This window comes from Ochotona princeps, chromosome 14, assembly GCF_030435755.1.
Source record: "Ochotona princeps isolate mOchPri1 chromosome 14, mOchPri1.hap1, whole genome shotgun sequence".
In the NCBI taxonomy this organism is placed as follows: domain Eukaryota; kingdom Metazoa; phylum Chordata; class Mammalia; order Lagomorpha; family Ochotonidae; genus Ochotona; species Ochotona princeps.
In genome coordinates this window covers 46,491,938-46,517,237 of record NC_080845.1, presented here as the reverse complement: position 1 = coordinate 46,517,237, position 25,300 = coordinate 46,491,938, and the positions used below count along the sequence as shown (strand labels likewise).

Below are 25,300 nucleotides of genomic sequence, written 5' to 3'. Positions count from 1 at the left end.
TCTGTTTCCCTAATGGCCAGTAATCCTGAGCTTTTTTTTTTTCATGTGTCTGTTGGTTGCTTGAATTCCATTCTTTGAAAAAAGTGCCTGTTCATATCCTTTGGCAATTTCTTAAGTGAATTGTTTGTTGTTGTTGAGTTTCTTGAGCTCTTTATACATCTGGGATATTAATCAGTTGCATTACTTTGCAAATTTTTTCCCCATTTTATTTGTTGCCTCGTCACTAAAGTGTTTTCGTTACAGTGCAGAAACTTCTTCGCTGAGTATATCCCGTGTGTCTGTTTTTTGTTTTATTCCATGTGCTTTGTGAGTCTTTTCCCAGATATCTTTGTCTATGCCAAGGTCTTAGAGAATTTCCTTGCTGTTCCTTTGTAGCTTGATGGTATAAGTCATACATTTAGATGCTTGCTCCTTTGTGACTTGACTTTTGTGTAAGGTATATGATAGAAGTCTTGCTTCATACTTCTGTGTGCACAGATCCAATATTCCCAGCGCTGTTGGTTAAAGAGACTGCCTTTTCTTGAGGGATTTGTTTTAGCTTGTTTGTGAGAGATTAGTTTGCGGTAGTTATATGGATTAATTTCTGGGGTTTCTATTCTATTCTGCTCCACTGGTCTACATGTCCATTGTGTGTGTGTGTGTGTGTGTGTGTGTGTGTGCGCGTGTGTGTGCCAGTACCAGGTTGTTTTGATTTTTGATATTCTGTAGTTTGTCTTGAAATCTGGTATTGTAATGCCTCAAGTGTTGGTTTTATTATTTCAAATTGTCTTAGCTATTCAGGGAATCTTTTGTTCCCATATGGATTTTAGCTTTTTTTTTTTCCTGAGAAGATCTGAGAAGAATGTCTTTGGTATTTTGGCTGGGATTACATTGAATCTGTATATTTCTTTTGGTAATATGAACATTTTGATTATATTAATTCCTCTAATGCACAAGTATGGATGATTTTTTGTGTCTTCTTTTACTTCTTTAATATTTTATAATTCTCATTGTAGAGATCTTTCACTCCTTGGTTAGATTTATTTTAAGCTATTCAGATTTCCTGAAGCCATTATGAATAGGAGTGAACTCACAGGCATTTTTATAGTCATAACATTGTATATACAAAGCTATTGATTTTTGTGTGCTGATTTTAAATCCTGCAACTGTACTGAAGTATTTTATGGGTTCCAGTGGTCTTTAGTGGAGTGTTTGGGTTCCCTTGTTCACAGGATTATGTCATCTACAAAGAGATCATTTGGCTTCCTTCTTTCCAATTTGTACCCATTTGATTTCTTTTTCTAACAGCTATGACTAAAGTTTTCTTTAGTTCTCTGAATTCTCTCTCTTCCTCTTTTTTATTGTTTCAAGACCAAATTTGTTTTGACTAAATGATGATAGCTAGCAAATATTACAATAGGAATTTAAATTTAGAACTTTTTAATTGTAAAAATCCCTGGTTTTGGTCTACCCAGTCGAAATAAATTAGCATCTCAGTACATCTTAAAATGAAAGCTGTGGTTCTAAAAATGCACAAAAATGGGAAAAGGAAGGCATGAAGCACATATGGTGATTTGGAATAACATAAACAGGAGGCTGGATGGTAATACCTTGTATGACTAAAGCATCCGGCATTCAAAGTGTTTTAAGTTTTATTACCATATGTTTTCTCTCTACTGAGAATGTGTTGCAAAACTTGCTGTACAATTTATGTTGTAAACGAAGAACTATGTCAACATGCTAGTCAATATGAGGAAAGAAGCTCACTGCTGAAGATTGCTAAGGAAAATGTTTGAATCTGTTTTCTAGAAGAGCTGGTGCTCATACAACTTTGTTGTGATTTACTGCATCAATGCTCCTTAAGAAGTGGTGCAACTAATAGTACTCAGAAAAACTAGGTTTGAGTGTGGTTTGGTACATTTTTAGTGTTTTCACTAGTTCTTGAGGTGATAATTAAATGTCTAGTTTAAACTAAATATCTTTACATGAAACTGTTTTGGTTGTTTATTTCCCTGATGGTGAGGAGTTCTAAGAATAAAAAGCGAAAGATCTGTCATGTCTAGATCTACGATGGCCTTACACATTTCACCTGTGCCTCAACAAGCGGAGATTTATCAACAACTTCTATAATATGCTATACTATGTGTTACTTAAGAGGCAAAGGGATGTGAGAGGTTGTTTTATATAGGCTGTCTGCCTATTAAAAGGAAAGCACATTAAGAAACAAAACCAAAAAACAGACTTCCCCCAAATTAAACTCCATGCCAGTTGTGTGGTGTTTTCAATCAATTTTAGTAATCACAAAATCCTGAATATTAGAAAACTTAGACAGAATTGGGCATTATTAAAGGAAATTTCCTTTCTCATGTATAACAGTGCACCCCATTTTTTTTACCATAATGTCAAAAACGAGATTTCTTTTTTTTTCTTTCTTGCTTTTTTGTTTTTAAATTTTTCTTTTAGTTCTATTCTCTGCTTATTATTGGGATGAAAATGAAATCTTTGGATGTTGGGGGGAAATCAAGAATCTATTGCCTTGGTGTGTATTTAGGCTTCTGTAGAGATAGGTTTCCAATGATGTTCTAAGAGTTGTGTAGAATCTTAGATGTTTAAAAATGGAATGTTGAAGCCTTGTTGAGATTTCTTTAATGGTGGGTGATTTTTTACATTGCAAATAATCATTTCAGATGTGTGACAATTTTGGTTCTTCGTCTTAAGGTCTTATAGTAATTTTCCAAATGATAAAACTGTAGTTTGCAAGTGCTTTAAAAGACATAACAGCAGTTTGAAAGATCCAATGGAAACAATGCAAAAAACATGTATAAAACAACAGAGCTACATCAGGAGTAATTTTAGTGTCTGAGACTTAAAACACACTTGACACCCCCTAAATCTTCTATTTCTATTAATTTATGAAACCTGGAACTGGAGGCTTAATGGTATTATTTCTACGTTGTAATTATACTAATAAACATCTTTGGCCATGACCTCAGAATTATAGTGCAGTAGGAAAGATTTATTGACATATGCTTGGGAAGAAAAATGGGATTATTGCATAAGTAGATTGCCTGTTAAGTACATGTACTTGCATGCAATTTATTTCAGTTAATTTTGAACTTTAAATTGTATTACAGTTTTCTTTTGTAAATAGAGAGGATTCTTGTTAAATCCAGATTCCTGAGAGATCTTTGTTGTATTACTGAGTCGACTAAAAAGTAACTATTTTACGTTGAAATGTGCAAAAGAAATCAATAAGCCTACAAAACTGCCTTTAAAAATTTGTTTGAAATCGTATTTTTCCTGGTAGTCTGAACATCAATGTGTGTGATTTTTCTGGGTTTCTGGGTTTGTTTTTGTTACAGTATTCATACCCCTGTAGTTGGTTGTGTGTGAGTGTTTTGGTCTTGATTTCCTTTTCGTACTTTCCCTGGCCTGCTGTTCATTTGTCAGGCTTATTGCAGAAAGGTATATACAAGGGATTTTTCCTTAGTGTGTCTTCCCTTTTCATCTCAATTAACTTTCTATGGTTTTATTTTCCTTCCCACTAACTTTAAGTCTAGCAAGATTTTTACTTGCTAAGCTTCTATAAAACCTTCAGGGTTGCTCTCTATTGAACCCACTTCTCAGCGATACGCACGTCAAATCCCTTTCTTCTTGACTTCACTGTGGTTGGCTGTGGCTGACTTAGAGTTGATTGATGTGCCATCATTAAAGCAACTTAAATTTTTTTTCAAAATGTACATTTGAGTTTGAAAACTAGGCTTTTCAGGTAAATGTAAACTTTGGAATCATACTCATTTTTAATACTCCACATGAAATATATGATGAATTAAGTTGATTTTTGCCATTAGTTAAAAACCTTCATGTTTTACTAAGTACTTTCTTCTAAACATGACACAAATAAGTACTTTTATTATCCTAAGATTTGTACATTTTCAGTGGTTTGTTTTATTTTATTTTAAAATTAATTTTATTGTTATTATCATCATTTCACGATACAGGTCCATAGACCCTGGGATTTCCTTTATTCCTTCCCCAATTAATTTCCTCTTTCCCTGCTCCATCACTGGGTTGCACTATATTTTTACTATAGTATCGTTCTTCATAAACAGGCACATGTTCATCAGTGATGGCATGGACAATGACAGAGTCCAGCATTCTATTGTCAAGATATAGTTAAGAGTTTCATTGGGAGTCCATCTTTGATCTGGAAGTAGAGATGCATACTGCATTGCATTCTCACATCTGGCTATGAGAGTCTGAATTACAGAGTTACTGTACATCCCGTTAAATGAAAAGCCGCAATACAAAATCAACAACAAGAAGAAAAAAGAAATTTACAACACCATGAAGTTAAGTAATATGCTACTAGATATGGCAGTCTCCAATACACAGTTACTATACATCCCCTTAAATGAAAAGCCACAATACAAAATCAACAACATGAAGAAAAAAGAAATGAACACCACGAAGTTAAATAGCATGCTACTGAATGACTAATGAGTCACTGAAGAAATGAAAAAGAAAATCAAGAACCTTCTTGGAGAAAACAATGCTACTGTATGATCTATGAGTCATTGAAGAATTTAATCAGAAGAAAGTGTGTTGAAGAGAAGAAACTAACAACAAAAAAACCCCAAAATCCATGTGATATAGTTTCCGCTGATTTTTGTTGGTAAAATATGTCTCCTACAAGCAACAAATAGATGGGTTTTGATTTTTAATCCAGTCTACTAACCTATGACTTTTGATTGAGCTTAAGCCATTTACATTCAGGATTAATATGAATGGGTGTTAATTTGGTCCTGTCATTTTAGCAATGGGTTGTGCATTGATTTGGTCTTCTGTTGTCATTTTACTGGGATGTTCTTCACATTTGCCTTTGGTTTTGTTGGGTAGTATTTCTCTTCTCTGTCAAGAAAACATCTTTAAGAATCCTTTGTAGGGCAGGTTTGGAAGAGGCAAATTCTTTCAACTTTTCTTTACTGTGAAAGAATTGTATTTCATTTTCAAAGACACAGGAAAGTTTTGCTGGATATGTTATCCTGGGCGGACAATTTTTTCTTTTAGAATCTGGAATGTTGCTGCATTTTCTTCTGGCCTGTAGAGTTTCCTGTGAGAGGCCTCCTGTGAATTTAACTGGCATTCTTTTATATGTCAGTTATTTTTTTTTTCACCTGCACATTTAAGGATCTTTTCTTTATGTGCTATTGAAGAGAGCTTGATGATCATGTGTCTTGGTGAAGATCGCTTTTGGTCAAACCTGTTGGAAGTTCTGTGACCCTCCTGGATGTTGTTTCCCAATTCTTTCTCTAGATTAGGCAGATTTTCCTTTATGATTTATTTGAATATACCTTTAATCCCAGTTTCTCTTTTCTGCACCTTCTGGCGCTCCTATAACTCTTATATTTGGCCTCTTTCAATTCTTGAATATATATATTTTTAGATTGATCTAGTTCTGCTTTCAGCTTTTTGTTTGTTTCCTCCTGATGACAGGAAATATCTTCTAATTTTGAGATTCCTTCTTCTGCTTGCTTCATTCTATTTTGGAGACTCTCCACTGTACTTTTAATTTGCTCCACTGTATTCTTCATTTCTGATATATCAGCTTTCATTTGATTCATTTCCAGTGTGACATATTCCTTGAATTCCTTGAATGCCTGCTTTACATGCTTCTCATTGTTGATAAGAAGCTTTGTAACAAGCGTTTGAATTCTGTATCTCCCATTTTCTCAATGTCGTCCTCAGTTAACTCTTGAGTTTGGCGTGGGGTTTTGTCCCTTTGCAGGGGAATCTTCAGTAATATTCATTTTGCCTTTGTCTCTTCTTTTGCTCCTGGTCATTGTATTCCTGTTTAGCAGAATCTTCTCTTGGGGCAGGTTTCTAAGCTGTGTCACCCTCAGATTTACGGTTCAATTTAATTATTGTGGTTGGTACTTGGCTCTTTGTGTCCAGCCAAATGTGCCGCTCCCTCCAGTGAGTTCAAGGTCTGGATTCTTATGTAAGATTTCCACCATGGTCTCTGTAGCCCCAGCTCCTGGCTCACCTCTCTCCACCTCCTGTGATACTGTGCTCAGCCTGCACCATTGTCTGTACAACCATTCTCCCTCTTCCGGTTGGAGCAGGTCCCAGGATTAGGGAGACACCAGGTGTCCTATATAACTAGGTTGTTGTTGGTGGTGGTGATTTTGCTGGAACCTGCTGTCTGTTAGGTCTGAAGGCCACTTGTACCTATTTTGACCCGTACATTCCAAAGTCTGTATTATTTTCCTGTGGGACCAGTGCAATGCAATGAGCTGGATGAATTCTCCCCGAGCTCAGCACATGTGCAGCTCATTGTTGTCCCTGCCGTCTTAAATTCTTTACCACGCCATACAAAATGGCACCTACTGGAGTTCTTGATCTGCTGGCTGACAGATCTGAGGGCTACCTGGACCTGTGTTGGGTGTAACCTCTAGAATGCCATGTTGTTGCAGTTCACTGAGCCAGAAATGAGTTCACTCCCAGCTCAGTGCATGCTCAGTCCTTTCCCTAGCCTTTTCCTCCTTAAACAAAATGGCTTCCAATTTGGCTCTGGGGGCAGACTGGGCTATGAAATTCATCCTGTTCTTGCACTGCCCATCTGGGATCTGCTGCTCTGTCTCTGCTCCTGGTCAAATCAAACAGACCAGCAGGACGAACAGTTCTTTGTCTGGGTTCGCCTCTGGAGCTCCTGGTAAATGTCCCTTCCCACCTGGTTGCTGGTGGGATTCCATCTGCCTGTGTAGTTCGGATTGCTGTTTGCTGAATGCTGCTGGGGTATCAGTCACTGCAATACCACACTCTTTTTTTCACTGCTTTCCTGTGCCTGCCAGCTTCCAGGTATCCATCTGCTGTTGTTCTGTCCTCTCCTGTTTCCTGGAATGTAACATCTCTACTTTACACTGGGTAATGTTTCTCCACGTGTCTAAATATGCCCTTACCTTATCCCGCCATCTTGATTCTCTCCTGTTTTATTTTTTATTATTTTTGTTTTGTTTTTTTCTTGACTCTAGTGGGGGTTCTTTCTTAACTCACAGACCTCTAGCATAGAGGCTGTAGAGATTGTGTATTTTGTTAGCAGTTATCTTTGTATTAGATAAAAATAACTAGGATCTTTTCAGCAGTCTTACAAACAATTTACAAGACAATATCTCATTGAATTTTTAAACAAAATTTGAGGTAATTCTTATGATATGCATAGAAGTTGAACAGAAAATTTAACTTAACCCAGAAATAGTAACTGATGGATTAAGGAACTGATGTCAATAACAATAAAACTCTCAGAAAAATTAGTTATTTTGAAAATTGTACAAAAAGAAACCAAATTGTGTCCTTTAATTACAAATATCCCATGACTAATCATAAGAATTTTTTTTTTGGTTAAAAATGCAGAAAAGGCAGAGGGAGGGGAAGTTAGGGAAGGATAGAGAGGAGAAGAGAATGACAAAGCAAGAAGTACCTTTCTTTTTTTTTTTCCTTTAATATTCATTTATTCATTAATTACATTGCATTACATGACACAATTTCATAGGTACTGGGATTCCCCCCCCTTCACCCCAAACCCTTCCCCCATCATGAATTCCTTCACCTTGATGCATAACCACAGCTCAAGTTCCGTTGAGATTCCCTAATTAAAAGTTTACACCATGCAGAGTCCAGCATCCCACTTGTCCAGTTCAAGTTCAACGGCCTCTTAGGGAGGCCCTCTCAGGTTTGTAGGCAGAGCCAGCAGAGCGTCACCTCGATCAATTAGAAGCTCCAACATATCATCAGCAACAGTCCAGGTATGATGAGGTTGGTGCAGAGTCCACTGATTGACATAGTCCGTCTTAGGGTTTCCCCTTGTCCAGTTTTCCGCTGCAAGCATAAAGCTGAGGTGGTTGATTCATCTACTCCATTTTCCATCTTTTTTTGATTAATGCTTTGATTCCTCCATTTTGTTCAGGGGAATCCCCCTAAAAAAAACTTTGAGGCATTCCCAGTCCAGGCTCCTACATGTACTACTAGTAAGCACAGTGCCCGCCACCGTCCATCACTCCGATCAGCTGATGGTTTTAACCCCTGGGTTGGTTCTCTTCTGAACCCCGACCTCTATTGGAACCAATGAGTATCGCATCTCTCCCCGGCTCTGCCCATCACACTCTTGTCCCTCACCTAAACCAGTGGGAGGAGTGCTGGTCGGGTGTTGCATTCCCTACTAGCACAGGCCATTTCACCTTGGCATTTTGTGTTTTGTACTGTTTTTTTTTTTTTTTTTTTTTTTTTTTATCGCAACCAAACCCGGCCAGGCCCCCACACAGTTTCAGCACTTGGGCTTGCCAGTGGATGACGTGAACCGACTCAGCCTGGTCTGCCCCAACCCGAGCCAAGTGTATTCCAGTGGGTCACATTCCAAAGCCTCGAGAAGTACCTTTCTTCTACTGTTTACTCCCCAAATGGTCACAAATGGTCACAATGTCTGGGGCAGACCAGTACTTGGTCGGGCCAAAGCCAGGAACCTGCAGCAGTGTCTGGGAGTTCCACGTCAGTAGCAAAGTTCCAGGTGTGTGAACCATATTCTGCTGAGTTAGTTCTTCAGCTCATTAGCAGGGAGGTGGATGAGAAACAGAGCTGCCCGGACTCCAACTGTTGCTCACAGGGAATGATGTCAGTATTGCAGAGGGTGGCCTGATCCACTGTGCCACAACTCTGGACTCTGGAAATACTTCTGTCTGTTGCAGTGAATTCAGTTTTAAATTAGACAATAATTTATGATTATTAATGATTTAGCATAATTAATTTAAAGGTTAATATTTTCTGAAGCTGACTGTTATGGTTTTTATTCTGAGACTCAGTGATGGTTTTGTTTACCTGTAACATAGCATAATAAACAATTCAATTATTACATTTATATGGAAATGAGCATAAATGTAAATATCTTAGATATTTGGGGTAATTAGCTGTATTGTCATATTTTATTGTTACATTGTGTGATTAAATGGTCATGTTGAATTCATGTTAGGGGCAATTTTACCCTTATATGTGGCTGTTTATTCTAAACCATTATACATTTTTATTTATAGGAAAGATTTAATTAACATTCTTAAGTTTTATTTGAAAGTTCAGTAGACCTGTACTCTTACATCATTGTTTAGTCTGTTATCTAAGAAAACACTAAGATTTACTAACGTAAATCAATTGCATTTGACTTTCTTTCACAATTGAGTAGTTACTCAATGAATATGACTTTTAGTGCTTTGATCTTTTAGAATACTAGAAAGTGTTCTTTTCTATGTTTTAGCTTCCGAAAAATAAAGTGGTATTAACCTTGATACAATTCGAATGCTTGAAACAGTGAAGGGTAAAGCACATTTGTCAGTTTATCTTCTGACGGCAGAAGGCTGGCCACTTGCCAGAGGGAGGCAGAAAGACATACGCACTCTACCAGGGTTTTTGTTAAGAACACCAGCAAGGAAAACTTCTGTGAAAGATGAGACATGAAGTACCTTGACAGTGGTTTTGTCGTACTCTGAGAATGGAGTCAGGAAATCAAAGCAGTCTGAAATCACTGAGTGTGCTTCTACGACGGAATCAGAATTCATCTGTTTGATACATGACACAGAATAGGGTCCCAGAGAAATTTAGAAAAACGATTTGTCAGTAAAGAATGTGGGTTTAAGGTTTCTGTGCTGTATCACAGCTAAGAGACTTAAAAACTGGCAAATATAGTTGGGAAGGAGTCTGAATCAGTTAGGCATATACTGTGGTGTGAGCATTAGTCCAAGAAATAGAAATCCTTACATTTTGTTCCTTAGAAGGTAAACAGGTTTTTAAATCCGTTTTTTTTTCCCAGAAGCATTGAACGAATGATTGAAGTTAAATTTAATTACATTTTACATATGTGTATGCACGCATACTCATTATTTAATAAATATTATACAACTGAATACATTTATTTAGTGGAACTCATTTAGAAAAATCAGTTTTAAGTACTTTAAGGCCCACTGTGATTTTCCATATTTACTTTAAAAATTCACTTCTTTTTCAGTGGTCTATAAACAAAACCAGGTTAAAAACAGCTATTGTAAAATACCTTTAGATGATTCCATAAATATAAAATTTCTACATTAAATTAGCAGATATAGAATTAAAAGTCAAGATCCTTTGTGTTATGTTGCGGTCAACAAATGACTCAAACATTTCAGTGCCCTTCATCAAGAAGTGGTTTCTCATGTGTTATTCCCATTCATCGAGAGCCAGCTAGACTTCTACATAGGTGTTCTCCACTCTACAGGTCAGGCTGATAGAGTTTTCTGTCTCCGGGAGACTGTTGTTCTTGGATCTGCTGGGAAGCGAGATTTGACTTGTTGCTGGGTTTCATTAGCCAAAACAAGGAACTTGGGCACTCCTGATTTTGACAGGACAGGAAATACAATCTTTGTAGGAGAAGCACCACTAGTTTATAAACTTGACAATACTGAGACTGGAAAGGATACTTCTCTCTGAGGCAGAATGGAATTAGACATCTTCTAAAAGATCATGGGAATTACGTTTTATGAAAAATTATACATGAACTAAAAACATTGTTTGCATTGAAATATATTCATGTTCTAATTCCAGTTGCCAGGAACATTTTAAATGCCCTTGTACAATCTATTACAATAACTATTTTTTCCTTGAAACAAATCTGTTTTATAGGTAGCCTTGTTGACCAGATTTGGCATACCTTCCCTTTTAATGTTTGTGCTGCTGTTCCTTGATTTGTTAGCTAGCAGGGTTGAAACCATTGTCTGAGGGAGCCATGTGCTACCTTCCTGTAAAGGCTTTTTTCAGTACAAAAAGAAAAACAATGTAAGTCAATGTGTTCACTATTTTGCTTTAATTTGAATGCTGTAGGTAGGTGCTCAAGGTTAGCCCGCACTCCCTTGAGCAATTTCTCAGTTCCAAAAGCCATATTCTTGACATTTCTAGGAGTCACCACTAGATGGTGATCTCGCTCATTTAGTAGGCTAGAACAATTAGGTTTTTCTCCTGGTGAATGGGTTGGCTACAGAAGGATCAGAAATACATACCATACTAATTTTATGATAAGCTCTTTATTACCCAGTACTACTGTTTATTGTGCAGGTATGCCTTCGTGTCCATACACAGACACAGGAAAGTTTCATTTGAAACAAACCTATATAATACTGGTTGTTGCTGTATTATTACTTCTTTAGAATATGTCTTTTCTAATTACTACTTCCCGAACAAATGCACAAGTTTTCCTAAGCACAGTTACTGAAGAGGTCACAGTGAAGCTTGGGTCGACCCCTCTGCTTCTCCTCCGGCTTTGACTTCAGTCACTGTTTGGGTGTGAGCCTTCGTCTTTAACACTCTTTGTTTCTCAACTCAACTCACTCTCTGTATAATAATGGAGGTGAGGAGGAATGAATGATTCTATATGCTATGAATATGCATTCACAAAATAGCCTTCATGGTTTATTATGTGATGGAAAAGCTAACACCAGCCCTTTTAGTTGTTCAGGAATCTCCTTTAATGGCAATCGCCAGTTGTTGACATCTTTTTTTCAAGAAAATAATACAGCATGATAGTAGAAAGCATGTTAAAACTATAGACCAAGTAGTGTGGTTTTCTTTAGAAAATACTCATCAGGTTCATCTCCTTTTTGGTGTTCCTAAAATAATGTAATCTTTTCATGGTGTATTTTTTTTTCTATGACATTGCTTTTGGCTCCTTGTCCTTAATTCAAATAACTTGTAGGATTTCATGAAGTAATAAGTGGAGATAGAAAATATATGGCTATACATTTTGAGTAATGTAGAAGTAAATCTTGATATAATGCTATTTTGCATATTAAGAATAACTATCATGCTAGTTTTGAAAATACTTTTAAATTTAGTGTATTGTTGAATATTTCTACTCAAAGGTGACATGGAATTAAAACTTGGTTAGAGTACCCCTGAGATTTAACCCAGCTGTTGCAGTATGGGCAGAATGGTCTCCATTGTTTATTCTACTTTGGCAGTTAGAGTTTGTACCTATGATCCCTGAGTCAGATCAGAGTGTAGCTTCACAGCCTAGAATCCTTTAGTAGTGTCCCATGGCTGCTTATTATAACAGCTGACACGTGTAGTTGGCCATAGAGCCATTTCTATGAACAAAATATGCAGAAGCTCACAAAAACATGAGAGCAAATTCCAGTTAAAAGATGGTAATTGGGAGCCTTTTATTCCAACCATTTTTCTTAAACCACCGCCTCACCCTCATCACTCCATATTTTTGTTCGGTTCCATTAAGTGGTGCCCGTAAGTCATTTGTAAGGGTACAGATCCTGGCCATATTTGGTTTCCGTGTACTCTTTTAGGCCCTGCTGTCATTCTCAGAACCAGCTCATTTTCTAGCCATATTTTACCTTTTTAATTTCTCTGGCATGCCATTTTATTTAATGCTGAGAATACTTTCTACAACTTTCAGGCTTAAAAACAGCTTCTTTTCTAAAAAAATTAAAAATTTATTTGAAGGTTGAGTGACAGAATGGAGGGAGGGAAAAAGTGAGGGTGGGACAAGGAGAAAGACAGAGAGGGAGGGAGGGAGGGAGGGAGGGAGGGAGGGAGGGAGAGGGAGGGAGGGAGAGGGAGGGAGGGAGGGAGGGAGGGAGAGGGAGGGAGGGAGAGAGAGAGAGAGAGAGAGAGAGAGAGAGAGAGATCTTCCATCTGTAGATTTACTTCCTTAAAGACCGCAGTGGCCGGGACTGGACCAGGTTGAAGCCAGGAAGCTAGAACCCCATCCTGGCCTTCCATGTGAGTGTTGGGACCTCAGGTACCTCAGCAGTTATCCGCTGCCTCCCAGGCACATCGGCAAGGAGCTGGATCAGAAGTGATGTTGCAGGGACTTGATAAGGGTGAGTCATACCAATCAGCAGCTTAACCCGATACACCACAATGCCTGCCCCAATACTTCTTTTTAAACTTTGTATGTTTTTCTAGTTAAGAAATTAATTTCCAAGGGGAGTGTATTTGTGTTAGATGATCTGCTTTTGAATTCTGGCTTCTTGTAATCATGGACAAGTGACTTAAACACTATGCCTCAGGTTTCTCATTTACTAGTTCTTACCACATTGTTATGAAGACTAACTATATTAACGTCTGTTTATATAGACATATAAATATTACTATAAAACAATGCTTGTATGCTTATATAGTAGACATTAATTAGCTAGAACCATATATATGTTTTCACGCGGTGTTAGCTATTATTCTCTGTGGCTTTAGCATAAATAGGTCTTCAAATATGTATGAGGAATGAATTAGTAAACACAATTCAGTCACACCTTTTGTTGAGCCTAGATTTTTCAGGAGCAGCATGTAACACAAAACCTTAGATACTCAAATGTGTCTTTAAGAATTTCTTAGGGAAATGTAAGAGGGCATGTTTGAACTTGGTAGCAGAATAATATTTTGATTGTTTGCACTTCATTCAGTCTATCCAGTTCAGTAAGTTGTTTACATTTGTTTTTATTCCCTAAAAATGTCCCTTTGGGAGGAGCAAAATTAGAGATGATATATTCAAAATACAAAGGTCATAGCCAGATTTTCTTTCATTGTTAGATTATGTGACTGACTTCTTTGGTTAACTATCCAAATAAAAGATTGATTTGCATTTAGTGGCCAATTTGAGGAGAAACATGTTGGCTTTTCCAAAACTCCATGGAAAACATGCTTATGAAAAACACTCTATGGATTTCAGCTTCTCTCTGTACCAAAATAGATTTATATTTTAATTCAATTTTCCATGACCTTTTTGAAGTAACCCTCTATGCTTTTGTATAAGAATCTCTCTTCTACATCGTTGTTGGGTGTTCACGGTATCAGAGACATGGAAGGAAATGGAGGCAGTTGAGGAAAACAGCATGTCTCGTTGTTGCCGTTGGCTTCGTGTCCCCTGGCTTAGGCTTAGTGCAGGCAAAGCTTATGACCTGCAGTGGCATCAGAACTGTATTTCAGATGTTGGTCTCCCTTTTCATTCCGTTTCTCCCATCTTCTCTCCTTCATCTTTTTCAGGTTGCGTATAATGTAATTTTTCTTGAGTCAGATGCAGTTCTGCTTTTTATATCTTTAATGAATCTGGGCATGAATCCTTCCATTTCTGTGACATTGTAGGACAGTCTTCACAGCATCAGTTATTTAAGAGCAGCATTTCTGAATTAAATTCGACAGGAACGTGTCTTTCACATGGCAGGTAAGATCTCCCTAACAGGAGGAGGTGGCTGCAGAGGCAACATTCTGGAGCTTGAGATCTTGCTGGACTATTGTGATAGTTCCTGTTATAAATATTTTAAAAGTTGAGATTATACCAGGAAATCGAATTTCACAATCTATAGGGAATGTGCAATACTATTTTTGTTATCTTTAAAGGAAAGAGACACGGGGAAGTTAACTTTTTTTTTAAAGCAAACATTTTTGATTAACACACAATGCAGGTACATCCGTATGGAGTATAGTATACTGTTTACACATATGTACATATTCTAAAATGATAATGCCATGCTGCTGGAATTTTTATTCCTTTATTTTTTGTGCTGGAAACCTCTAAACTCCTATCTTCTAGTTATTTGTATAGAATGTAATGTATTGTTGTGACTTATAGTCACCCCAATATAATGTGGGACACTAGAACCTGGTATTAGTATTTGGCTGTGTTTCGATACCCAGTATTCATCCTCCCCTTGTTACTCTTTCCACCCTTCTTAATCTCTACTCATCACTGTTTTAAATTCAGATCAACGTTTTTTTTTTAAGTTTCCATGAATGAGAAAGAGCATATATTTGTCTTTCTTTTTTGTGATCGGCTGATTTAACTTAACATGATTATCTTCAGTTGCATCCATTTAGGATTTCTTTCTTGTTCATGTCTGGCTAATATTCCTGTCTCTGTGTGAATGATGTTTCCTTTATTAATCTATTGATTTTTGAAAGGCTAATTAAAAAGCAATAGCCGAATATATCTTGAATAACATAAAAATCTATATTGTAACGGCTTGCTACGCAATTCACACTTTGCAAGTATTTATTTTTAATTTTTTTGTGTACATCTTAGAAATGGTATTGATCCTGTTTTCACAATAGAAACCTATTAAAACTATTATGGGGCTTTCTTTCAATATTAATAGAAAGAAGCCATTTAAAAAGATTTAAAACTTTGTGGGGTTTATGGAATTTGATAAGTACTGGAAATCTCAGAAAGATTGTGGGGAAGGAGAGAGAGAATGAATATCGTTCCCAAATGGTCATAGTGGCCTGTAATGGCCAGAACTGATCTGGATGCTGCGTCTGGAGCTCCATCCAGATTTCCCACAGAGGTAGCAGAGTCCCAGGTACTTGGGCCATCCTCCACTGCCTTCCCCGGTACATTAGCAGGGAGCTGGGTTGGAAACAGAGCAGTGGGGACTTGAGCATGCACTCTGATATGTGATGCCAACACTAGCCGACTGTATCATTACACCAGCTCTATAATTGAAATCTTGGCTTTGTATTTTTATGTAAATTTCCCATTTATGGATTTAATCTGAAATCTGCAGGAATGTTTATGGATGCTGTTTGGTTAAGGATAAAGAAGAAAGCTTTGGGTTTAGGTGAGAGTGGCTCAGTTTGGTATAAACCAATTTAATTGTTAGTAAGTTTAGTTGTTAGTGACTTCTGTGATTCTTAGTTTATTCTTGTTTAAAAGGGCATGGTAATGCTGTCTATCTCACTGGATTATAAAGAATGAGTTTTTAAGTACTTGTAAAATGGTTGGATGATGGTGATGGTGATGATGGGAATTACTTATTGCAGTAGTTTTTCCTCCAGGGATTATGTAGAGAACAACAGCAGTTGTGCGGGAAATATTTATTGAACCTGTAGTGTACGGCAGGCATTGTTATCCGTGTTGTACAAAAACAGACCTAATGCAGCCACAGAAAGAAAGAGCATTCCACAGAGCAAAGCTAGGAAAGATCTGTAGTCTAGATTGCTTTTTCTGGTGCCTGTGCTTGAAAGATTATTCAAAACTTAATGCACATAATACCATCAGTAATTTTAATAAACTCAAGTGGCCAAAATTAATTTTCCCAATTTTAAACTTGATGTTCAGATTTTCTTAGATGAGAGAATTGTATTACTCAGCTGGTGTTTGGGATAGTTTTATCAAAATTGGTTACTTTATGACATATTTAAGTTTAATGTTTTAATCCTATTACTGCAATGAAAATATTAATGTGAGGGCATTTTAAAAACCACAAATAGATTATTTTCTCTATTATTCAGTTATATCACCAGAAGAATTCTTGAAATTGAACATTTTTGTATAGTAAATTCATTTGAATGTTACAAATTCAAATTTTGAAATTCAACATTTTCTAAATTTTTCTTTGGCAGTCATTTTAGATAATTCTCAAATGATGTTTAAACAGTACTTTGATTCTAAATGATAGGTTTTTACAAGTGAATTCATAGCTTTACTTACTTCAAATATTGCCAGGAAATTCAGCACATGTTTGGACTTCTGCATCTAGAATTGTCAACTAAATGTAGTTTTTGGAATCTGCTGAGTAGATGTAGCTAATAAAGGCCAACAAGAAGAACCAAGGTGTATTACTCCTCCTAGTATTTCTCAGGCATTTGCTGGGAAAACATAGAGGGTCACATATAAAGCTCATTTGGCTACAGGCACTTCTTGCTGTTTGTCACCCGCTTGTACTGTGTCTCATGAGGCCTGCTGTGCGGCCAAGAGAGATTTGCTTTAAACTCAAACTAAACATTGTTGCCACAGTATTGCTGAAATGCCATGCATCATAATAAATTTAGCTACCATTTGTTTATTTTGTGCTTTCTGTGTGTTTTTCCAGTAAAGAAGTCTCTGAAGATTGTTTACCATCTTCCTTTTTTTTGCCATTTAAAAATATGTCTTAAATATTTCTCATTTAATTTATTGCTTTCTAGCACTTTTAGTTTACCGGGAAGAGTTTCATGGTTTATATGTGAGGCATAGAACAAGCAACATCCAGTTTGTTTTGAATAATTTTATAAAGTTCCTTTATATCCTGTTCTATTTTACTGTTGATCACATTTAAACTACTGAGAAGGATTAGCATTTTCCTTTTATATTGGCAAGAATTTCGGAAGACGTTTTTAAAAGGAATATGTGGGAATAAATTCCCAACATTCATAAGCATTATACATTATCTTTTGTTTTTAAATTATTTTTCATGATACAGTTCCATAAGCTCAGGGATTTCCCCTTCCACACACCCCATCCCCACCCCCTACTGTTTTCCCTTATATTGCAACAAGAGTTTAGTCCTTCAACAGTCACAAGTCCATCATTCTTATAGCTAAATGTATCCTGAGTCCATCTTTTATTCAGAAATAGAGATGCATACTGTGATGTTTCTTGGAATATTTATTCAAAAATTAAAGTCATATATTAGTAAATTTAGCATTTTTCTAGTTGTTAAAGTCTTGTTTCCCCCAACCAGAGAAATATAGCTTAATTCATTATAAAGTTAGTGCTGTTGTCTTGAGTTTCATTTTGTATGACTAAGTTTTTTTTACCAGGTGGAATAAGCCATTAGCTTTTAGTCTATAGGAATGTGGATCCATAGATATTTCCCATCAGGCAAAAGAAAATCTATAAAAGTGGTATCCCCTGGGACTTGGTCTTCCTACTGGCCTAATGGCCTGCACCACTGCAGTTCTGTGTGCTCTGAGAAAGAACTTTGGTGGGTGATTACCTTGACATCTAGAAAAATTGCTTAGAGAGGTATGTAATCCTCTCAGATGACTAGCTTTTATACTCTACTGCATTTATTAATCAAGTATTGTGAGTCAAGGAGCTAATTTAATCAGTTTTCTAGTATATCAAATTGTAAACTTTGTATGAGAGGATGTTTTAGAAAGTTCATAGAAAATAGAACTACAAAGTAAGTTTATTTTAGGGACTGTAACTGTATAATTTGTTAATCTGCCTCCTGCATTCCTGGCTTCCCATCTTGGCACTAGTTCGAGACCCAGTTGCTCCAGTTCCAATCCAGATCCCTGCTTGAAGCACCTGGGGAAGCAGTGGATGATGGCCCAAGTGTTTGAGCCACTGCACCCACGGGAGAGGCCTACATAAAACTCCTGACTTTCACCTGACTCAGTCCTGACTCTTTCAGCCATTTGAGGAGTAAACCAATGGATGAAAGATTTGTATTTCCTTCTGTCTCTAACTCTACCTTTAAAATAAATAAGAAATTACACATTTTTGAAAGATAAATTCTTTATTGGCAAAAACAATTTTGAAAGTCATGCCCATTGTTTTCATAATATGCCTTTCGATTAAGATTTATCATATGCTTAGATGTCAAAATTTTTTGCACCAGAATTAAGTTACCTTTAGATCCTATTATCCACATTTTTTGAAGTATTTTTTTCTCTTGTATAATTTTTTTAAAAGATTTATGTATTTTTATTGGAAAGGCGGATATACAGAGGAGGAGAGACAGAGATGAAGATCTTCCGTCTGATGGTTCACTCCCCAAGTGACCACAACAGCTGGAGCTGAGCCAATCCAAAGCCAAGAGTCAGTAGCATCTTCCGGGTCTCCCACATGGGTGCAGGGTCCCAAGGGTGTGAGCCATCCTCGACTGCTTTCCCAGGCCACAAGCAGGGAACTGGGTGGGAAGTGGGGCTGCTGGGATTAGAACCGGTGCCCATATGGGTTAGAATTTCATATTTAGTATGTTTTGTTGTTTCAAAGAACTTCACAAAGACTACTCCTAGTGATGTTTTTAAACTCTGAATGTACTGAAACTCACTGAATTTTACAAAGAATGAATTGTGCAATCTGTGAATTATATCTAAATAAACATGTTAGGGATAAAAAATTTCCACTACAGCATATCTTTTCATTGGTAAAAAAAATAGTAGAGTTTCATTTTATAGTTATAATTTCAGAATTATTGGCCATCATAGACATTTAAAGTTGAGAAATAAATTAGATGTGAATTAAAAATAACAATTGATGCTCTTATTTAATAGTAATATATGTTTACTGTAGAAACTTAAACTATAGAAAAGAAAAAAGACATTACAACATGTATGGGTTTTAATATTCACATTCACTGTATTTTTCAGTTGTAAGCTTTTAAAATATACCATACTTGATTACTTCCTGTGTATCTATATTTTTTGTGCTCATTTTCAATTTGTATAAACAGTTTTTAATGTTCATGATCATTTTAGTAGAAATCAGATGCAGTTTTTTTATGCGAGTAGATTGATGAATGTATTGGTTGGCTCCCAAACTATCAGAGGTACACAAGAAATGGTATCGACTCAGTCCCTAAAAATAAATGCAATAAAGAAGTGCCTGAAAGCTTTTAAAATAGTTTGAGATTATAGTACTACAAAATTTATTTTAAAACAAATCATATTTACAATAAAACCTGGAATCTTTGATAAGTAGAACTGTGATACTCATTCTTGTATAGGTACACTATTTTTCTGTCTTTTAAAAGAAGCTGTTATCATATTTAACATTAACTTTCTAACAGCTAAAACTGCTCAAAACACTATGTGAAGATAAATTCTGTATCAGGCTTTGAATTTATTATTATTATTTTTTTTGGTGAATATTAAGACCCAAGTACAAAATGAGGGCTGTATTGTGGATTAAGTGAAGTATCTCAAGGCTGTGCTGCTCTGATAACTGAACCCGAAGTGACCTTTCTCAGACACAATTACAGAGCTGTATGTTTTTCCTTTAATTTCATCAGGGGTTTAATTAGTATACAAATAAAACTTCCCTTATCTTCCTTTCTACCTAATTGGCTTGTCTTCGCTTATGTATGAAGTATGTGAAAGTGGGCTGTAATTAGGGTGACCGTGTTAACCTTTTTTTCCTCAAATGTACTGTTGCCTAAAGGCCTCAAGGCCTAAAAACAGTGCTTTGGATTATTGCTTTGCAATCACTATGGCTGTCCCATAGGTTTTCTCATGAGCAGAAGGGCTTTGGGTGCTGCAGGTTCCCACTGCTTAACAGGATCTTCATTCTTCTCCCCACTAAATGTTTATTGATTATCTCGCTGTTCCAGGCTCAGCCTCCAACAACTTAATATCAGGTGACAGTCAGGAGAGTTCTCCAAGTAATTAGAGTTGAGCATTGGGGGAACAATTAGGAGCAGAGTTATTAAACTTGATTTATCCTATTCTCTCCTGAACAGTTTCTTGGATATCAGAACATCACACTTTCACAATCTACCCTGGTTGAGAAATTAGTGGCTAACCTGCTGCTTATCATTGTTGCCTTGCTGCCTGGAGGCACACCCGCTTCGTCTCAGCTATTCACTTGAAAATATTAGAGTCCATAAAATTTATCGTGGGTTTTAATTAGATCAGTCTGGGCAGGAGGAAAGGAAAGCTGAACTTAAAATTTACAGATGATATATATTGTGTATGATACAGGTAAATATGTAAACACATGATACACACATACATTTTTCTTTAAACTTTAGTTTTAGAGATTTTTCGAAGATGCTGCTTTTGTGCTCAAAAAGGGGACAATCAGGGAAAAGGCATATTCATGAATATCTCTGATAGTGTGTGTTCTGCACACATCCCCCTGAAGTATATGTCCCTCAAGTCTCTAAAAGGAGGATTCTCTCTGTAAGTTACATAGCTTTGATATTCTCCTCCACCCATGCTATTCTATCTCTTCATTTTCATAGTTAGGGAAATATGATTTATATCACTTTGTTCACCCCACTTTTCCTTTCTGTGTTGTGAAGTAGTGTTATCTTTAGATACATAGTAGAAATTATCATCAATGAGCTATATTTTCTTTGAAGTTGTATCATAGGATTGATGAGCAGTCAGATGTGATTTTAGAATGATGTCAGACAAGGGTCTCTCAGAGTCGCCCAACGTGCTTCAGCCCCCTTGTCATTTAGAGTTGCTGAGCAAGAGAAATTGAATGAGTTGGGAGAAATGTATTATTTCTGTTAGAAAAAGAATTCAGGCCTTCTACATAACTCATGGTGGATCATTAGTTTTATATACATGTCTGGAAAAAACATTTTTTATTGCCTTAAAGATGTCAAGAATAGACTTTAAGATGATTCAGATATTTTAAATGAAGAAATCTTATTATTATACTTTAGTTCATTTAACCATCTTTGTTGACATTGGCACAAAACTGGATGATAATGTTTTAAAGAAACCTATTCTTTGTCATGTCTTAAATGTTGATTTGAATCATTGATTATTTCCTGGTGGAATATTCTTGCAGATATTCTAATACTTAGAAATAAGTGATAAATAAGCACAGATTGCCTGTGTTTCATTTTTTGACGTATAGTTGTCTGACAACACCTCAGCTGTTTGAAAAGTAAATAATTGAATTAAAAAACTTTTAATACATTTAAATACCTGGTGTGGATGATTGCTTTTGGTTCACCAGCATTTAGAATGAATTAACTGTTTTAGTTCCATGTGTACATCTTGATTTTTTTAATATAACTCATTGTGAAACATTAAAAGATTACTGTTGGAAGAGTTTTATACATGAAATTATAGCATTTCTACTTCACCGATTTTTTTAAAGCACAGTGCTAGTTGTTATGTAAGTCTAAACCACAAATAAAAGAAGAAAGATATTATGGGTATGAGGTTGGTTAGTTAAACTTATTGTCCAAAAGATACAGTAAAAACTAAAAAGCTTATTTTAGAAATTTGATAGGGAAGCATATGAGCAGTTTTTAATTTTTTTTTGCTCTAAGACATCTTCTGATTTCTATACAGTTTTACATTCCAACATTTTAAATAAGGTGTAGAAAATGCTCCTTTAAATTGTGCATTTTTGCTTCTAAAACCTTAAACCCTTAAACTTTCAAGATAAAATTATACCCTTAACATTTTGGAGTTTTTTGGTTCTCAGTATTTCAAGTTAAGGTAAATAGTAGATATCAGTGAACGCATTTCATGTTTCTTTGACTAGGAAGATATTTATGAAACATGGGTAATTCTGAATGCAAGTTTTGTCTATAACTCTGTCCATTACTTGTCACAGATTGCTCACTTTTGTGTTATTTTCTGAGAAACAAGTGAATTTTATTCTGGAGCACATTTTTTTTGTTCATGGAGATGTAGCAATCTGTTATAGATTTTTTTTTTTTAATTAAAAAGCAGTGATACTTTCAAAGCTTGAGAGGACAGTTCTCCCGCATGTAACCTAATCCTGGTATATATGATGCGCATATGATAGTACTTTGACGTTAAATCTGTTTAGAGTTAAAAAGGCTTACAATTTGATGTGCTTTCTTCTTTGAAATCTTTCTTGCTAAAAGAAATCACAACCTGAGATTTCTTGAATCTGTATTTTTAGGGAAAAAAAGGGATTTATTTGCCTTGAAATATTTTTAAAAATAGGAGTTCTATTGTGTAGCCAAATTTTTTTCCCCAAAATCTCACCTGTGCTATCATTTCTGATGATGGAATATGTGAAATTTTTGCAGAAAATTTGTTAGAGCTTGATGTATAATGACCCAAGCCTACTTCTCAGTCAGTCTGTATTCTTCTTTGTTTAATAGCCTATGGCATAAATTGAAGTTAATTATCAAGGCTGACAAGTAACTCTGTTTTCTGTCTGCTTGCAGAGTCTCTCCGAGGCAAAGATGGAGCTGCGCAGAAAAGATCAATCCCTGCGTCAGCTCAATAGACATCTCACCCAGCTGGAGCAGGACAAGCGTCGGCTGGAGGAGAACATCCACGATGCCGAGAGTGCCCTCCGCATGGCAGCCAAGTGAGCGCGAGGGCCTTGGGGAGATCACTTAAAACAGACAAAAGATCAATTCTCACTTTCATGCTCCGGGTTTTAGCCCTGGATAATACAGTGTTAGAAAACAAAAGTACAGCTGTCTTTCTTTGAAATTCTCTGTTATATCCTCAAAAGAAGAAAACTCTTAACTCAACCATACTAAATATATTTTTTATTGGGAGGCCTCAGAAAACTATAGAAGTTCCCGTATAACCTCTCGTTATATGCATTACGGACTCTCGTGTGGTGCTTCATGTAGGAAATCATGTTTTCATTAAGGTGAAATTCAGGATTCTTTATTTAGAAGTTTTGCCTGGTGTCTTCTGTCACATAGTCCTTTTCTGCCCCATGGCTGCTAAAGTTTGCTCTGCCTACATTACAGTATACTAATATTGCCATGTTAATTATATACCAACATGTGAATTGTAACATTTTAAAACATGCAGTGAAAACATACAGATCATGGGGAATTCTCTGGGTTTTATAGCTACATATTGTAATATGTTATGTAAAAATATATATTAGCTTCAGACAACTATGAATATGTGATGGGAGTATTTTTCTTTTCTTCAGTAATCAAATTTAAATGACCTGTGAAGTTCAAGTTGAGCAATTCTCTTGGGCAATTTTATTTGTTCCCCACATCAAATTTCACAGAGTAACACAGTCCTTTGTATAATAGCATGGCTTAATGAATGCCTACTTAGGGATTAAAGAAATGTTTGATACTAGGAAACTCAATATTTTGTAAACATATGAATTAAAATGCCTTTCCTTGCAAAACCAAACACTAATTAAAAACTGTTTTGAGGATGACACTTGTTAAACACAAAATATCTTGAAATATGGATGTCATCTGTAAATCTCAGAAAGGATATCTATAATCTTAGGCTATCTATAAGCTTTGCTACTTGTTTGCAACATTGCTCCAGCTTAGTGAAAAGATAGATTGGACATGAGGCCCCAAAATTGGCATGTTTGTGTATCTACCAATGATTATTGTGAAAACTGTGTGTGCCACTGTATTAAGTGACACTAATTGTTTTTAAAGTATAAGTTTGACTAAATGGATTTTGATATTACTGTTCAACAGTCTCACTTCCCTAGGTTAAATCAGAAGCCCAGCCTAGTGGATTTCTGTGTTAGAATTCTCAGAGAATTGTGAGATTAATGAAATCACATTTGAAAATGTTCCAGCTACATACTGTGCTTTTAATCTTAGCTGGTAATTCAGGTATTTGACATGTCTGTGTGTCCATAGACACAGGTTCTTATGAGATTACAAGTATCTAAATTGAAATTTGTAGAGCTATTATTTATAGTTTTCAATTTAGAACTTAACATTAATTTTTTTTTTATTTAAGCTTTTAATTTTATTATAAGACTAAGTTTGATTAACAAGGCTGCTGGGAGAAGGTAATAACTTTGCATATTCCCAGTTGGGTCTTAGGGGTGTGTGTGTATGCATGTGTGTTTATTTATTATAGCAAAAAAAACTGTAGGAAGAAAAATTCTGTTTTGCATAATATGGTCATTTATAATATCTCCCCATATAACTTTAGTCTCCCACTATAACTTTAGTCTTTTACCTTCATATAACGCAATAAAAATTTTAATAATGTGATTGTGTTTTCTTTTTTGCTTTTAAAGTTTTGTTTCACTTCTACCCCACCTCTGCCACCCTCCCCTCACCCCGCAATGTAAGACAGGCAACATAGTTGAAAGCAGAGTTAAATGTGGAAGTGTATCAGTGAAACATGGCTTGGTTCTTTTAAGTGGACACCAATGATAATCATCCTTGATTTTTTGATATTAATGATGTAAACTAGTTATTTTTTTTTCTAGAGACAAAGAATGCGTTGCCAATCACATGAGAACAGTAGAAAATATGCTTCACAAGGTATTATCATTTTTAAAAATATTGTTCAATTTCTATTCTGACACTTCTAGTTATTTTGGTTAACCACAAAATAGTTTAGAAGTTTTTTAAAAATAAGTTAACAAAAAGTACTTTGCAGATGACTGAACGTTTCTATCATATAATGTTATTGTTCATACTTTTTTTCGAATTAACTTCGTGTACTTGATACAAGCATGAAAATGGTAGTTTCTGCAAACTGATAAAATTGCATGTGGGTTATTCGTGGTCTTTGCTGAATGAACCAAAGGTCATTAAGACTCTCACATGTCTCGTAATGATAAAATGTTTGATCACACTGTCTAACCTCTTTCCACTCTTAAGCCAGCTGTCCCATATAGAGAGAAGCACAATGCATTTTAATTGGTAATATGCATATACCTAACAGGCAAAAACATTATTTAAATTGAAATTTTAGTTACAGGAGTATTTTCTGAAAGTAGACATTTAACATTTAATAATAATCTGTGTTTTGAAATTCAATTTTGCATGATAACTTTGACTTCTAATTTGTAGTGATGTATTATAAGGGTATTATGATGTTAGTAAAATCTTAGTATACTAGT

At 35.8% G+C, this 25,300-nt stretch overlaps 1 protein-coding gene across 6 annotated transcripts in view; it reads left to right on the top strand.

Moving 5' to 3' along the window:
* CCDC171 (coiled-coil domain containing 171) overlaps positions 1 to 25,300 on the top strand; it is a 304,667-nt gene that overhangs the window by 193,272 nt on the left and 86,095 nt on the right. For all 6 annotated transcript variants that reach the window (XM_058672681.1, XM_058672678.1, XM_058672679.1 and 3 more), the window contains 2 exons: positions 22,656 to 22,801; positions 24,662 to 24,716. In XM_058672681.1, coding sequence (XP_058528664.1) covers positions 22,656 to 22,801; positions 24,662 to 24,716 — 201 coding nt within the window. The remainder of the gene's footprint in view (positions 1 to 22,655; positions 22,802 to 24,661; positions 24,717 to 25,300) is intronic.